The sequence below is a fragment of the Sceloporus occidentalis genome, unplaced genomic scaffold (assembly GCF_023333645.1).
Source record: "Sceloporus occidentalis isolate IW3139 unplaced genomic scaffold, rSceOcc1.0.p SCAF_2, whole genome shotgun sequence".
NCBI lineage: Eukaryota > Metazoa > Chordata > Lepidosauria > Squamata > Phrynosomatidae > Sceloporus > Sceloporus occidentalis.
Genome location: NW_028316982.1, coordinates 214,248,195 through 214,266,394, shown reverse-complemented (window position 1 = coordinate 214,266,394; position 18,200 = coordinate 214,248,195). Strand labels below are relative to the sequence as shown.

The following is an 18,200-nucleotide window of genomic DNA, read 5'->3' as shown; positions in this document are numbered from 1 at the left end:
TTTTATATCATTAGAGTTCAGACAAAAAACACTGGAATTTTATGATTACTGTTATTTTTTTCTTCTTCTGTATTTTATAGAAATTAACAGCTATTTTTTAAAAAAAAGATTTCAACAAAAATAATTTCGTCTCTGCATGATTCCAGCATTCTCCAAACAAGTATTTCTTTTTTACTTGATCATTATATTAATTGCACAACAACTTCTGAGAAGTTGATGCTTTTCAAGGAAAGTCATAAACTGTAGTATTTCAGGTCACACAAGGTGAAGAATAATTGTTCATGTCTGTTGTCCAGACATTTAAACTGAGTCATGACTAAAATTTTACAAAGCTGGTATGACTTCAAAATTAGCATGTGATTATTACCATGCAGTCAGACTGCAATATATTAAGTGTGCAAGAAAATATCATTCTATGTGTGTGTCACAGTTCCAATAATTTCAAACTGCATAGTATACTTTTCATACTATGATTTAAACTGCATACTGAGACAATTGATTGTTTCCATATGGTTCCTGCGGATCACAAACAATCCTGTCTTTAAACCACTGAATTCTGGTAAGAAAAAAGACAGTGTTTTTCTTCCAAAAATAACATCAAGCTTAATTTTAAGTAGAATGTGTCTTAAGGCCTTCTATTAATGATAATTTAGCAACAATTTAAAGGTTTTCTACAGAAGAGTGAGGAAAAAACAGAAGGACCTCCTCAAGGCACATTTTCTAATAATTCATTATTACTCTAGTGCCAATATGTCATTTAAGAAAACTTTGCCATTTTCTTCATGAAGGATGTTAAAGACCCTATGTTATATGCCCTTATTTGTACAAGATTGCATAAAATAAAACAAAAAAGATATAACAATCAGGTGAATGAGAACTATGGGGCCGGACAGACTGTCACTATGTGCTGGCCTGTACGTGCAGTGAGTGTTGAGCATTCGCATGGTCCTCACTGCACCACCCAGGTGCCTGCTTGGTATGCGTCCATCCACACGGCATGTGCCAAATGGCACTGTGCACAAGGGGCAGCATGACACCACACCGCAGCACTTATGATGCCCCTTCCAGGAAGCTGCTTGGAGCAGCTTCTTTTTGATCCCTAGAGGGAGCAGATCGGTGCCGCTGCATGGGGCTGCTGCAGCACCGATCCGGGGCAAAGAGGGGCAGCATCCCACCACCCAGCTATACTGTTCCTGTCTCATTGATAAGCTTAAGGTGAGAATATTTGCCATCAGTCTCAGGAGCAAAACAGATGGACAGGAAAAAATGGCTTGAAGCTGCCTTTTCTGAAGCTGCATTGAAACCTCACCAACCACATCACCCACTGCCAAGACACATGTCATGACCACACGGTGCAGCTTCAAGCCACACCACTGGCTACCTTTTTCTTTTCTTTTTACTGTCCCCACCACCCCTGCACACCTTTGCAGGAGCGAATTGCAGGTGACTGCCATCCCATTGAATGGCCATCCTTGTGAACCTGCACACATTAGCATGTGCAGCACTACACCAGGACATGGCATCAGAACAAAGGTGTACCCACACAGATGCCAGCAAGGTGCAATCATACCTCCTTCACCCCTTGCCCCCTCTTTGACTGTCTGTTTTGCATATGTTGTATTCATTTCCATGAGAGGTATCACAGTTTCTCTTTTGGGCATTGCCACCCTCACCGCTTGGATGCGGCAACTCTGTCCATTTTGAATGTGCTCCTGAGATGGGGCATTTACATGCACAATTAGGGTTAGGGTTTGGAAAGGATGCCACTTTACAGTCACCCTGGCATCCAGCTCCTTTTTAGTCCAGTTTTTCTCTCCATAGTGTAGCTTAGGTGCACTTTCCAGCTGGCTACAACTGATTCATCATCTAAATGCCCTGCCTCATAGCCAGCCAGAAACCTGCTTATTTTGACCATCTGTTTCACCCCTCAGTTACAGTAGAATACCATTATACCATTAAATAAATTATGTTTCAGAAACAATACTCCCAAATTAACAATTTCAGTTAATCCAATACATTACTGACTTCATTGCACCTATAAATCTATAGCCAGTAAAGGTGAAAATTCTGTGTTCCTGCATTACTCGATATACTGTTGAGAATCTGTTACCCAGTTGATGCATGCTACTTTCCATCCATTGCAAAAGTATCACATGAAAACCCAAAATACCATCTCCATTCAAAAGTTAAAATATAGCAAGGAATTCTGGATGCACTCTTGAGTTCAAATAAACCCAACTGAAATGTAGGAAGGGAAAGGCTAGAAGAGATAGCTGTACAGCTCTGTAGTCAGGCATTTTCTATAAACCACATCCTACAATTATTTAATTATGTGAAGCTAGATAGAAAAGAACCACGAATGTGATCCACATATCCCTTGGATCCACATGCACATTGTTTTGTTCTGCTTATTCTACTTCTTGCCAAATTTTTGCTTCCCTTGTCATGATCCTTGTGTAACATGCTGAGTTCTCCAGCAAAAAGCGCGGAGGGGGGACCCACTGGAATCCAAGCTAGTATTACTGATAGAATCACTGTTTTAACTTGACTCCATCCATCTGAATAGAGCTTCTAACATAAACATACTCAGATTTCACTTAAAGAAACACAGAAATCACCTTAATTTGAAAAGCCTAGGACACTTCTTTTCAAAATCCAAGTAGCTGAACTGAAAACTTCAGACTAGGAAACTTCAAAGTCATAAAAACAGTAATATAATCTACTGTTGGGTACATGATAGCATTTGAGAAACTCTCTATAGCTTTAGTATTGGATTTCATGTTCTCTGATCTTTCCTTTTTTTTAAAAAAAAAAACTGTCTATAGTAAAATCCACTTCTATTTTTTCCCCTAAAGGCTTTTTTTTAAAAATTAAAATCTGACTTTCAGTTCATGCATGACCTATTACCAAGTCCAAAGGTTAAAAACTTAACTCAGAGATGTTACACATATGAATACCCACAGCAATCAGTGAAGATCATAAAAATTCAATATGAAGAAGTATAAACTTATTTTTTAAAGAACCAATTGATCAATCTCTCCATTCAGCATCACAGTTATTAACTTTTTTTTCCTTAGGCAAGGTAAGGCAACTTAGACAAGACCCAAAACCACTAAATAATTCTTAATGAATTAACACACACATCAATCATAAAAACTAGAGTGGGCCCTCAGTATCAGCAGAGGATCTCCCCCCCCCCCCCCCCCGTAGATAGCAAAATCCATAGATGCTCAAGTTCCATGGTGGCATGGCCACATGGCCGTGCTACCACTGGAAAAATGAGACTTCATTTCATGCATTCTAACTCCCCTGCTTTCACCAGAAAGCTGACGGCAAGGGACCTCTACCACCGCCACTGCTGCCACCACTTCCTCCCATTCCTTCTTCCTCCTCGTCTGCAGCTTCCTCCCACCTCCCCTCACCTCTTCCTCCTCCTCAGCTTCTTCCTTCCTCCTCCTCCAGCCTTTTCCTCGCTCCTGCCTCCTTCACCCTCTTCTTCCTGCTCCTTCCTCCTCCTCTTCCTGCCTCTTCTTTCCTCCTCCTTCTATGCCGCCCCCTCATGGGCTTGCCATCCATGGTTGCTTAAATCTGCGGATGGCAAGTCCACAGATACGGTGGGCCCACTATAATTTAATCCTTACAAGCAAAAATATGGAGAATAGAAATGCTTTCCCAGATTAATGTTTTATACGTAATTCTACAGAATCATTTTATCCAGTTAAATTATTCTTGATATATCATTTCTGATAACTTAGTGAAACAAACATGCTAGTAATGAAACAAACATGCACAAAATCTCTGATATACACCTTAGTTCCATCTCTTCTACTTTAAAATTAATGAAACATTTATTAAAATATTAATACAATATCATCAAAACAGACAGTAATTAATATTGCCAATGTCAACTAAAAGCTTTTTCACAGGTTAGCTTAAAAACAAATAAAAATCTGTTTTTGTCCTAAAGTCACATGATTATTTCTCAGACTGATTACACCTGTAACCCAAAACATATCTACTCCAAACTAACACACCAAAATCCTACTATGTTGAATTAACCTTGTACATTTAATAAGGATAAGCAAATTCACCCTGAAGGCTTTTCACACTTATCTGAGTTAACAGGTTTCTTCTAAGGCAACAGAAGTGGGTTATAGGCAGTTATCCAAAAATCTTACATGCTTTCAGTGTCATTTTTTAAAAGCCATTCTTTATGTAACTCTCCAACGTTTTTGCAGAAATAATAGATACCTCAATAAAATCAGATAAATATATAATATATTTATGCTGAGTGATATAAATTTAGTTGCAGCAAATCCAACGTTAACTGTATTTTCAAAAGAGAATAATACCTGAAGGAAAGATGAAACAAGTGCTAATGCTACCACCAGCTAATAGCTAGTGCTAATCATGATTACATGCAGAAAAAAGATGTATCTTAGTATGAATCATATATAATTCAAAATCATTGTACGAAACAGACTTGAATGGAGAAACTGAAACTGAAAAACACTGTTACCTTTAAACAACTGTGTGTAGTTTATATGATAAAACTGGGAATATTTACTGGAAACTGTACTTTTCCTTCTTCTGAATCGAAACATCTGCTAAGTATTTCATGTGCTTGAGAAATGCATGCATTACTTACGTGCTACTTCCAGAGAAGCATTACGACTCACAGCTTCTCCCAGATAGTTCCTTGCAACACAAACATAACTTCCTTCATCTGGTTTACTCCTGCGTCCATGTACAATTCGTAGGAAAAATAAAGATCCGCTAGGGAGCAGCATGCGGTGTGAGCGAGGATCATCTTTGTCAGTCTCCACACGCTCTCCATCTTTGTACCACTCAATAGTGGGAGTTGGTCTTCCTTCAGCCTTGCAGTTCAACGTCGTTGGCTCCCCTTTAGAAACAATTACATCTGATGGATGCTCAACAATTCTTGGTGGAAAGTCTTCCTGACGAAGGCGAGATCCTAGTGTAAAATACAAGGGAAATCATAATCAGAAAGTTTTTTTTTAAAATAACCTAACATATTCAGTACAGTGCACATGCTCCATACGTGGGCACGCCATACGTGGCTTCTGGTTTACGCAGAATCTGCACTGCTATTACTTCAATGGCGTGCGTGCCCAGTGTATGCACATCACACCGCCATGAGCACGAGCCCCATTCACCTTAATGGGGCTTGAGTATAGGTGGAATTTGCCTTATGCGGGGGTGTGTGTGTCCGTAACAGATCCCCCACCTAAGGCACGACCCCACTGTATTATTCCACAATGCTTTAAAACATGTTCTTAATATTTTATGTTGTAGTCCTATCTTCCAATGAGGAGCAAAGCAGATGTACAGAATTATGTTTTGTAGTGCCCTTACCTAAAACGTCACATTTATACAGTTACACAGAAGTGCCAGCTTACAATTCACCCAAGACCAGGTAGCTCTTTCTAGATATGATTTGGAACTAAAACAGACATTAGTTCAAAATAGCCAAAGTCACTTTATGCTGGGCAATTCATCTTTTATCAAACAGGAGCAAACTTTTCTGATACTTTTGGAGAGACTGGAATAAATATTTTATCTTATTCATAGGTGATGTAGCTAACTATGCTAGAGGCAGCAGTGGCTTCACTCTTTCTTGTGTTAGAGGAAAAGCTTTGTCATGCTTTAAGAAGAGATGGAGCTACAATAAACAACAACCTGTTATCAGTTCTCCCAGTGTGTTAATCATGGCACTACATTTTGATTGACATTGTTGCCAGCAGCATTTTGTTAACTTCTAGGGATGTTATTTGCAAGGGGGGGGGGGGGGGCGGAACAAGCTGGATACAAAATGGCTTCTTCTCACTACTTGCACCAGTTCAGTATCCTGATTATATTGTAGGATACTAATCACAAAGTATCCATAAACTTGACCCCTCAGTATTGTTCATACAAGCTGTAAAATAGGGGTGCAAAGAATATTCTTAAAAAATGTTTTTCAAGTGTTGGGAAACCCTGAGCATCTTAACAGTTGATGACTTATTCTGTATGAAAAATGCACATGGGGGAAGGATTCATTTTTCATTCCATCCATTTAATTTTAGTTAAAAGCTTTTAAATGACTGTAAGAATCCATGTCAATCAATTCTATTTCAATGAAAATATCTTCAATCTGTCTTAGCTGCCACCATAATTTATCTTGATAAAGATATATATGTTTGATACTACTAAAGGATCTGTCATTTTATTCCTAGCATCTATCTTTTCACATATCTAGGGAAGTATATGTTTTATGAATATTTTTAAAACACACAAAAGGTCCATAAAATTTAATAATGAAAAGCATTTACTATCCTTTAAAAATGTATATTTAAATATAAGCCAGTTTTATACCAGCTGATATACAGAAGAGTAACTTCTCCTAGCCCAACTCCCCTGGTAACATGTCAGAAATATCATTCACCCATGTGCCAATGACTAGCAGAACTGCCCTTCATCTCCCTATGCAGGTGCTATCTGGCAAAGTAGGTTGGGGAGAGTAGCAACTGTGGCAGTAGTGTCACAATTGTGATAGAGTACTGATTGTGACTATGGAACAATTACCTAGATTTACTCAACCATAACTGTTTCACAATTGTTCCTTAATCACAATTGTCACTACTTCCAACACACTAACTGCTCTCTACACAGACACACTTAATTTACTAGGCTTCAGCTACATGTGGAGAAGGAAGTCCCTTCTGTTGATGAATAGAGCCAAGGTGAATGATGTTGATGATGGAGCCAAGATGAATAAAGGTTTGAAGGTGTGGGTCAGGCCTTGAATAGCATTGAATAGTTAATTAAGCATACTTAATTAAGGCTGTATCCACACTGTGGAATCCTGGGATTTGTGAGGCACTAGAGCTCTCTGGAAGACCAGGCTGAATGCCTCAGCAAACTATAAATCCCAGGATTCCACAGGATGGAGCCTTGACAGTTAAACTGGTGTCAAACTGCTTTGTTTCTGCAGTGTGGGAGAGCTGTTAGTAGCTGATACAAAATACTGACCAAATATTTTAAACCGTGCATGTGGATTACAGAACAATCTCAATATTTGCCCTAACATTCATTTTTCTTTAAATTCTATGATTGATAAGAAGAAGCATAAATTACTGTTAAGGTCCTCCAAAATTTAATGCAGTTTCAGTGAATAAACAAAGAATTCCAATGTTAAATGCATGGAAACAGAAAACTTTGAATTACAGAGGAAGTACCTTCTTTTATCTTCTTTAAAACTATTTACTTTATAGACTTAAGCAAGTATCGCTTTAATCTTGTATGATGGAACTCCAAATACTCTTTTTGTGTGTCTAGATTGGTTATACTATATGCCCAAGTATTTTCAAAACTGAAACACATCAAGTGAAAATCTGGGCTTGTGCTGAGATCCATATGTACAAAATGGTTTGAGAATAATATAAACTGTAGATCACTGGAGGCAGAATGAAGCATATTCCCAGTGTGTCAGTGCAGTGTAAATGTCTTGTGCTTTCCTCAGTTGATCTCAGTATTTTTAATGCAAAGAACACAATCAACATATTTACATTGACTAAACTAAGGCTATAATTAGTCCTTTATAACTTTCTGTAGTTTGCTAGGGATTTGATGAAAGCAAGCATCTTCTTGTATAAACATAATATTTAATAATAATAATAATAATAATAATAATAATTTATATTCTGCCTTTTCCCACAGGAATGTAGGTGGATTACAGCAATCTTATATTTCTAACAACAGCAATAGCAATAGCAAATAAACTGCTTATCAGTGAATTGGCACTCCCTAAGCATACAATGTGTAATCCAATTGCCCCCAACAAGCTGTGTAGTTATTTTACTGACCTATAAAAGGATGGAAGGCTGTGTGAATCTTGGAGTTCTACTTGGGATCAAGCTCACAACCTTGTGGCTGCAGTACTGGCATTTAATCACTGTGCCACCAGGGCTCCCTTGAGATGAGACTAGGCATACGGTAGGGTTGACAGTCAAATAATGCTTCTTAGGTCTCGAGCAGACAGAGCAAAAGAGCGGCCAGAGGCTGCCCTTGCCCTGGTCAGTGCAGGACCACAGCGACTGCAAATGCCTCTCCCCAATGTGGGCTGCCACTGTGGTCCTGAACTGGACCAGCAGAAGGAGCAGATCTTGTCTGCTCCTTTTTGGTCCGGTTCTTTCACAGAGATGCAGCCTTGGCACGGCTTCCAGCCACGTTAGGGGTGTGTACCATCTAAAAGTTATTTGGCCTGTCTGTTTCAAGCCTTAGTCTTGTAATGAAAAGGATATATAAACCAAAAATGCAAATACCTAACTCATGATCTTTTCTTCTTGGCCACCACACTGTTTCAATAATTGTGCAGGTTAATTTTCTATTCATCCTTAAGAATTTTAAAGTACCATCTAATTATTATTTTTACACTGGCAAAACTACATATTAATATACATAATTTTTTCACATATTGCCTTTACTTGGTGTTTCTGGTGTTTCAATTTGATAAGGAGGAAAATCTTCCACTTAGTGTGCAAATCTTTTTTTACCTTCTTTACAATAAAATATTTTCACTGAGTTGTATCACTGACTAATGGCAAGAATAAATATAAACTGGTGTAACCAAGTCATACATAACAGACATTAATGCTCTGTAAAGTTTGCCATCACTAGACCCAGTTTAAATGACTAAAAATTTCTCAAATTATCCATAAAACTAACAATCACATTATTTAATGAAGTTTGAAATATGTCTCATTCATATCTATTTGCTGCCTCAGCATTAACATAGTCAGTAAATTTACTGTAAGGTGTACTTAACTTGATATGAATGCCCTGTTAACCAACTCTTCATTGACACTCATATATGAAAGGAATGAAAATTGTGGCACTCTTCTTATCACACTTTTGCAGGGTATTAAAAAAAATCCTCACATATTTCCTGTACAAGCAAGAAACTGCACCTACACACAAAACTAATAAGATTTCACATGAAAAGACAAAAGAAATGAGGTAATACTTTATAACTTCATTTATAACCTGTTTTGCCAATTCAACATGTAAACTATTCTCACTGGGGTTTATGAATGAACTAAACAGCCACATTATCTTGTGCTGAACAGTAAATGTATACTGCAGGAAGAGACAAAGAATTACAAGTGAGTCTGAATCTTGCAAATTCAAATGCTTAACCTTTCTCAGGGATCTTCTCTCTCATATCAATGCACTACTTTTAAAGGGAAAGAAATCATGCATTTTTGTGCATTTGACAAAATTTTATTTATCCAATTTGCTTTACTGATTATCACTTCTGAAACCCAGAATTCTTTTATATTAATTTATTTTATCTTACACTTTTTTGCACAACAGCAATATATAAACTGTTAGAAGCACTCTCAGATGTCTGTATGTTCCAATTTCCCCTTAAAGTCATGTTAATGGGTGTAAATCAGATATCTCAAAAAGATTAGATTTTAGTGATTGATTTTATTGACAGCTAAGTATCTTGAAATTCAACACTCCTCATCATTATTATTATTGTTATTATTATTATTAACCTTTATTTATAAAGCGCTGTAAATTTACATATACTCATTCTTTTTCAAATATGAAACTCCGTATATAAGACACACATGATATCCTACTATGCACCGTGGCTATTTTATAGCAGTGGATGATTTGCTGCAAACCTTCCAAGGCACCATGCTTTCATGGTCTCATTTGCACTTTGAGTACTTAAAAAACAAAGGTGGTGAATACAACAAAATAGCTACTGTGGAATGGCATCTGGCTGCAGTAAGACTAGTATGAGAATGTGACCAATCACAAAATCGCTAGTATGAGGCCATGGCTTGTCATAAATTATTAGGAATGTTCTCTGCTTTCCCCCACTCTTTCTCCTCTACTTTCTGTGTGAATGTTGATATCTGTTTCTCCCTCTGGTTTTCTTTTATTAAGTATTGCTCTCTTACATTCTAATGGTTACGTTCTGATTGTCAATCCTCGGTATCCATGGACTTGCCACTTGCGATTCAAGCATCTGCAGATGGCAAGTCCATGTTGTCCCCAATGGCAGCACGTTCACATGGCCACAGTACCATTAGGGACCATTCCGTTGTCCTGTGGTGGCACGTACATGCAGCCTCACCACCATTAAGTTCCACTGTTACCGATGGTGGCATGGCCGCAAGCACACGCAGCCATGGGACAACAGGGGCTGTCCCTAATGGCAGCACGGCCATGTGCATGCACCACCACTGGCAACAATGCAGGCTTAAGCATCATTGGAGTTTGGTATCTGCAGGGGTTTGTCTGTGTGTGACTGTATTCTCTTTCTCTCACACATATACTGATTGATCTTCCTTCTTTTTCTCACACACATAACTGCCCAGTCTGTCTCATCCCAGACTTCCTGTCTCTACACAGGCAACATTTGGTTCAGGCTACACTACACTAGAGCCCATGATCCTTTTACTACTCTCTTCTCACTCACACTCTTACGCAATTGCTCTGCTTTCTTCCCCTACTTCAACAGGTTTACTATGCAGCAGCAGCAGGAAAGAATTCCTTTCTTTCCCTTAGTCTACCATCATTAAGCTCCAGCCTGCCACAGTATACAGTATACACTACTGCAAGAAAAACTTTTGTAAGGGAGCTGCTCATCTAATGTCTTCAGCAAGTAGAAGTGAATTTCAGTTCTGAGCATGTATTACCTATTGGAAAAAGTCTTGCAGCCCATTCTTGGGGGTTCCAAATTGACATCAACCAATCTGCCATAGATCAGGGATTATAAATTGCTATATAAAGGTGTCACTGGACACTCAGGTAAGGACACTGCAGAAGGGTGAATTACAGTTATTGAAGGGCCACATAGCTGGAGCAACCAAGGAACACATCAGTGTCAAGAAAGCAGAAAGCCTTCTGGACACCAAGGCCAAATGAATAACATGGTAGATTCTGCAGCTGAATAATAATAATAATAATAATAATAATGATGATGATGATGATGATTATGATGATCATGAACATGATCCTGACTTTCTACCAGTTTGGACTCAAAACATCTAATGTATTGTAGATGAAAAGTTATCATGCCTTTTCTTAAAACATTAAAACTATCCTCATTGTTATTTTTTTTTTTTTGTTCATGCTAATGTTATTTTGGTTTGGCAATGCTACCTCTGTGTCTTTCCCTATGTCTCCTAGGAGAAATTCAGCTACATTTGTATACATAAAGTGTTACAGCCCTCCACTGTTCTCCTCCCCCAGTAGACTGTAAAGGTGGCGTTGAATTTCCCATAACAAATCAACAGTATTAGTATAAGGTAAGACAGAGTAGTAATACAATATTTAGCATCTCAAATCAGGAAGATATTTTTTCAAAGATCTCAATACTTTGTTAAGAATCTTCTTCAGTTTTATCCAATGTCTAATTACAGCTTTTCTGGAATTTATCATTTTAGCTAATCCAACAGAATCAGAAGTATAGATATATTGGTGTATTCTATCCATGCCATTAAAATGCCTCTTCTACCTACCATGTTCCTTTCTCTAGAAAAGGTGAGCTACTATGATATCTGAAATAAAACAATTATGACTAGGTCGTCATATTTTGGACATATCATGTGAAGGCATAAATCGCTGGAAAAGACCATAATGGTAGCAAAGGTGGAGGGAAGTAGAAAGAGAGGAAGGCCACATGCTAGATGGATGGACTTCATTAAAAGGACCACAAATATGAGTTTGCAGGAGCTGGGACAGGGAGATGTCTCATTCATATGGTCATCATGGGTCGAGATTGATGCAAAAGCAGTTAACAATCACAAAGAAAGTACATGCATGTTTCATGGAAAGAATGACTGCTTTAGTAAAGAAAGTTGGAGCAAGAGTTGCTGCCTGAGTATACAAAACTCTAGCATCACAGATAGTTATATTTATAAAATTACTGAAGCCTTTATGGGACAATTTTTTTAGGTGGCATGTTCACTTTGTGGCCATCCCACCCCCCTCCATGCTGGAGGCTGTGGAGCTGGGATGGGCTTTTTGCTGCCCTCCTAATGAATCAAATGTTCTGTTTGTAATTTGGTCAGCTAGATGTGTCATGATTTAAAAGAACTTGAACACTACCACTGAGGCCAAACTAGTAGAACCTGTCACATGTTTTATTTTTATTTATTTGTTAAATATGTGTCATAACTTTTAAAAAATGGCACTCAAGCTAATAATATAGACATGGTAACATACAATACATTAAATCAGAAATAATATAAGTTAGGAAACCAGATAAAACATTTTAAAAATCCTCAAATTCTTTTAAATTAAAATGTATTTAATGATCAGCAGATCATTAAACACAAGACAAGTACTTCCTCCTTTGGCAAATAGTTTCATGCTGTAGAATATCCAGCAAAAAAGTCTGCCTTGATTTTTCAGCAGTGTTTTACTGTATTACCTTTTGAAACTGGTCCTGAAAAAAGAGCCCATTTATCATGAAACAGTGCTTAAAAATCACAGTGAAAAAGACCACAAAGATACCAGATTATACTGAAAGCTGCAAAGAAATCCAGCAGGAATACATTCACTCTAACTAGTCCCTAAAGCAAATCATCTACCAAAGTTACCAAAGCAGTCTCCAGCTGAAGCTAGAGTGCCTGAAACTAAAGTTCTCTATAGCTTCCCTGATTCAGGACTTGGGATGCAGTAACATTTTCCTTTTACAATACCAGGAGTAATGGGTTAAACAGGTTATCCAATAGCTATCCCATGGCCATTAATCACTCCATTAATTCACTTGGAGTTATGACCTATACTAATTGCAACACATCTTCATTCAAAGAAAAGTTGTGGGCCAATCATTGTTGTGTGAGGGAGACCGCAACACTCTGCCTAAAATAATTAATCACCATTCAAATCTTTGGAATTTATGGTATGGGGGCCAGAAAGGTCCATTCATTGACCTTGTTGTTTAGCAGCCACATAAGTAGCATCTCCAGTTCTGTTTTTCCTTCTCATTCATTTCAGGTGAAGCAATGGCAGTGCACAATCTATGTCTGGATGCAGTAAAGAAGATGGGTGAGAACCACTAACTGAAGCTCAGATACATTTTTACTTTCCTCAGTTTTTAAGACAGAATTTTAACCTCACTGACTGTTCTGATCTTTTTCTGTTTTGTAGCTTTTTCTTCTTCTTCTTCTTTGCTGCTGCTTTTTTTCTTCATCTTCCTTTTTGGTTTTGAGAATATAATTGAAGGACTATATAAAATAAATATCATGTTATGTATAAGATATATTCTGTGCCTCTTTCCAACATTCATGTACTCCATTCAAACCTGAATCTGCAAGTTAACACATTAAAATCTCTCCTCACTCTGTTAAACATTAGAATTGGCGGGGGCCTGCTGCCATGCCATCTTTTTACTCCAAATAAAAGTAACTTTAAGATATGGCTTTTCTTTCAATTTTTATCCAAAGAAAGCAGATGGTTTGCCTTTGGGGTGAAATTAGTCTGCTTTTGTTTCAACAATAAAACCATGGGCAAGTATATTAGACAGATTTCAGAAGAAATCAACATCAATGTGTCTTTCAAATTTGTATCTTTCACAATATTGATGGTGTGTGTTGAACTAGGCACTTATTATTTTTGCTGTTGTTGTCCTATTTTATGTTGTTAGCAGGATATATTTAAAACTCTCTGATGGCATACAAAGTATTAAAGATTGTATAGTTTTTGGTGGGTTTTTCGGACTATCAGGCCATGTTCTAGAAGAGATTTATTCCTGATGTTTCACTAGCAGAATTTCACTGAAGGTGCCAGCCACAGCTGCTGGCAAAACATCAGGAATAAACTCTTCTAGAACATGGCCTCATAGCCCCAAAAATGCACAAAAAAAACTATGGATGCCTGCCATGAAAGCCGTTCCCTATTAAAGATTATATTCAAACAGTAAGTGGTATATTTTATTATAATTATTAAACAGTCTGCCAATTAATAGAAAAACTGTGTTTTTCAGTTAGAATGTTTTATTGATTTCCTGAAAACTTTAAATGTATTTCAGTTTAATCAAGTAGATTAATCAAGTTAAAAGCTAGACAACAGATCAATTTATGAAAATCTTATCACTTTACAGAGCTGACACGTCCATATCCTTACAATAGCATATGTTAAAAATCTTATTAGATGAAATTTTATTAGAAGATATATCATCCTATTTCACTTATGGAATTTAGCCTTAATATTTAATTTGCTGTTTCTGGAAACCATGTTTGGTCCCATGCTGGCAGAAAGGTGCCATATAAATGAAGTAAATAAAATACTAAATAAAATATATTCGAAGTATCACTTAGAAAAAATCAGTTGATATTTAAATCTGCTTTATCTTCCTTCATTGTGGAAGATGATGTTACACAAAACCCCTAAGCCAAGTATGAGCTTTACAGGTAACCATCACTAGGATTAGCAGAACTGAGCAAGTCATGATGTTTGTTGAACCAACTGCACGAACTGGGATTTATTGCAGAAACATAAAAATTGGAGTTTATGGCAGAAATTCTAGGTTTCTTGACGTTTTGTGAGTCTTTCCCTTAATGGTGATGAGCATGTAAACTAACACCTGTTGCCATACCAGCCCAGGGACTAACCCAGGGCAAAAATGTACAGACTTGGGTGGTGCTATCCTGCCCATCTGCTTAGGGCCGTAGTTAAAATCATACAATATAAAGATTAAAACATTTTTAAGTAGCAACAGAAGTAAGACCATTTAAAATCTTTACACAAAGACTGAAAAAAATACAGCTCTAGAAAAAGACCTTTTTTTGTTGTTAGAAACCAGTTTTCAAAGGTATACTACAAAAGGAAGATCTTAACCTGACTCTGAAAGGGCAACAGAGAAGAAGCTATCCTAGCTTCCCCATGAAGGGAGTTCTGAAATGTGGGAGCAGGACCTTCTCTTGTGTTTTTTTCTGCTGACCCCACCCCCTTTCCTGTTTAATATAAATCCTGTCATTTATCCTTTTGGCCTGTAATTCTCAATTTTCTAACACTCTTTGCTGCAGGATTAAATGGAATTCCCTTGGGCCTGATGACAGAGTATACACACTGAGTCTCTGTGCCAACTCCTGGCACTTGTTTAGACAGTATTTACTGATTTTAGCTCAATTCTCCTGCTTCATTGAGTTACAGTCAAGGTTGGCAGATACCAGGAATGTCACTTGTAATAACTTCAATTTGAAAGCACTAGTATAGTAGTGTCTCACTGGACTTTTTGATGAATGTTCCACGTTACAATGTCTATTTATTAAACACGTCAGAATGCTCTGAAGAATTAGAACCCCACCTATAAAATGTTTACCTTTAATAAGATTAGTATCTTGGTTTTGCTGCTACAAAGAAGACCACACTTGATGTGTATTCCTGAGCAGTATTTTTAGTCTAATTTTCTTTATTGGCTTAATACCTTTTCTGCTTCCATTAATGCATAGCACATTGTCATCAGAAGCAAAAACTGTAAAATGCTTCGGTGTACAGCTATGACAAGGCTTCCTTTAAAAGCTTTTGCTCAGGGTGTGATTTATTTAATCCATTTTGTTCCACCATGAGCAGCACTGCACAAGGGCACAGGAATGAGAGGTGACAGAATAGCAAAGCCATCTTGGTGTTGTTTACCACTATGGCAATAAATCTGTGAATGTGAGCTAAAAGAAGTAGTAGTAAAGTGAAAGGGATATGCCAGGGAAGCAGATGGAACCATTTCAGGATATAAATGTTAATTGATTACATATTTTTAGTAAGCATGATGTATACCATTTGCCTACTCCCACAAATAAAAATGGTTAAACTTCCACAATTGACATATGTTGCATTGAAATGAAATTAAAGGGATGGAATACAAATAATCAGTATTGAGGACAGACCATTGTTCTTTGAAGCAAACAAGGCTGTAAATACTATACAGCAAAATAATTTATTGGGCTTTAAAATAGGGCAGGACTTACGATCTGAAGATAATTTTAATGCAACTATATTTTTTTACAAAGTGGCTGAGCACTATTTATGCATCACCTTACTCAATACAAGGCTTTACTTTCTGAAAATAAAATTTCAGAAGGTAAACAATATTTTGCAAAGCATGATGTGGCTATAATACATATAATAAAAGGTATTTCATATCTTAATGCTGCAATCTAACCTTTCCAAAACCTGCTTATCATTCATCACTGAAGGAATGTAGTAAAAGAATACACTTTGAATACAGTTTGCATTGACTATATGTCATTTTATGTGATATGGGACTAATTAAATATTTAATGGGGAGTCTTTTAAGCATTAATAGTGTCCATGCACTAATATGAAGCTCTTATCTGTCTTGCCTATGTCACCCAGAAATACTATTGTTTTATTTTAAGTATAGTTATCTACAATGAAATGGGAAGGCATACACTTTTTAAACATTCGCTCCTTCAAAAAATGTTCTGTTCAGCATGTTGTTTTAGCCTGTAGAGAACTATCAGCAAAAAGTGCTCAATACTGTGTGATTGGGTTGATTCTAACTTTTCCTAAGAACATATTCATTCTGCTGCATGTAACTTAGATGAAACAATAGTTCAGAAAAGTCAGCTTCTCTGGATGTCATTGCTAGTCTGTAGAATTAGGGCAGACCAGTGCAAACATCAGTCATGAATTTCAGGTGCAGCAAATATAACTCTCTCCAGTAGTGTGTTCATGCACATGCACAAATCCTTCCTGCTTTCCCCCCTTAGGGAAGAACCTGCCTCTCATCATTAATGTGATTGCTACATCTTGGCCATAAAACAACATATTACTCAACTATATACAGTAGAGTGTATACAGTACCTTATTAAAATGGTAGAAAGGGGAGTATTACTAGTAGCTTGGGATTGATTTGCGTTAGGGATCAAGACAGGACTTCAAATAACTACACAGCTGGATTTATGGGAAGAAATTTATTGCAAAACAAAGCCTAGTAAATTTGCTCTGTGCCAAAAGCAGTTGCATGCTTGAAGACAGCTACATGGGTCTTACGTAAGTCAACAGTAGCTAGCTCAGTGAGTGAGAGGTTCTTGTTTTTTGGCACAATAACAAATCCTCAAGCAGAGAGGGGCTAGGGGTGAGACTTTTTTCTCTGTAAGTAACTTAATGAATGAAGTACTAATTAACACTATGGCATTGATAAATGGAGAGAGAGATTAGGGATGTACTTGATAGTCAGTTCTTCCCAGATGGACTGTCAAAGCCACATTAATTCCTATCTCATTGGAGCATCTGCTTCTCCCATAATCCACTGCCCCTTGGTACGAAGAACACAAACTGTTGTGACTCAATTCGATTTATATCAATCTAATTTCTTTTAATCCAATTTGTATTCCAATCTACTACCTTCTAATCACTTAAATCTTCAGTCTCCATCTGGTAAATTTTCTCTGAAAATTAACCGAGCAGATGCCTCTACAATTGTCTTCCACAGTCAAGCTAATCATGGCCTAGCAGTGGCCTGCAGAATGTTCTCAATAGGTACGTGACTTCCACTGCTTCCCTTCTTGTTACAAACATGGTGATGCATGAAGGCCATCTTGTCCATCATTAATTGGTTACCAGTTTAATATTTCTACAGGAAAATAAGCTAAAGTTTAAAATACAGAAGAAGAAAAAGATATAAACTTATATTTTCTGGTCATCACATTAATATTTATAGCTTTTCGTGGAGAGCACAAAATAAAACAAATTTGTTGTTTTATTAAAATCCATAGGGATAACTCTGAGAATACTGAACACCATTAAATAACACCACTATTAAATCAGCAAAGATATTTAGAGAAGGTTTGATGCAAGTGGGGGTTAATTCAAGCAAAGAAAGAAAGAAAGAACCCTGCAATTTATTTGTAGTGTTCTAAAGGGCATGTTTATCTGTTATGCTATAAAAATCCAAATACCTGATCACAGTAACTAGAATTAATCTGTTATCTAATGGGACTAGAATCAAGTAAGTTTGGACCCAACCCAACAACGAACATTATCAAAATGCTTTCTGATTTTTTCCTCTAGAATACACTTTTATTTTTACATTTGATATGTACTTAGACTGTCATTCCAAACATTTCTGTGTAAGTTCAGGAGCAATCTGCAAACTTTACCAGGTGGAGAAGAGGGAGTTTTTGTATGAGACATCAGTGTAAAACAAA

General features: G+C 37.1%; 1 protein-coding gene across 13 annotated transcripts in view; it reads right to left on the bottom strand.

Moving 5' to 3' along the window:
* Positions 1-18,200, bottom strand: part of ROBO2 (roundabout guidance receptor 2) — a 1,130,584-nt gene that overhangs the window by 526,515 nt on the left and 585,869 nt on the right. For all 13 annotated transcript variants that reach the window (XM_089512185.1, XM_089512193.1, XM_089512187.1 and 10 more), the window contains exon 2: positions 4,649-4,975. In XM_089512185.1, coding sequence (XP_089368311.1) covers positions 4,649-4,975 — 327 coding nt within the window. The remainder of the gene's footprint in view (positions 1-4,648; positions 4,976-18,200) is intronic.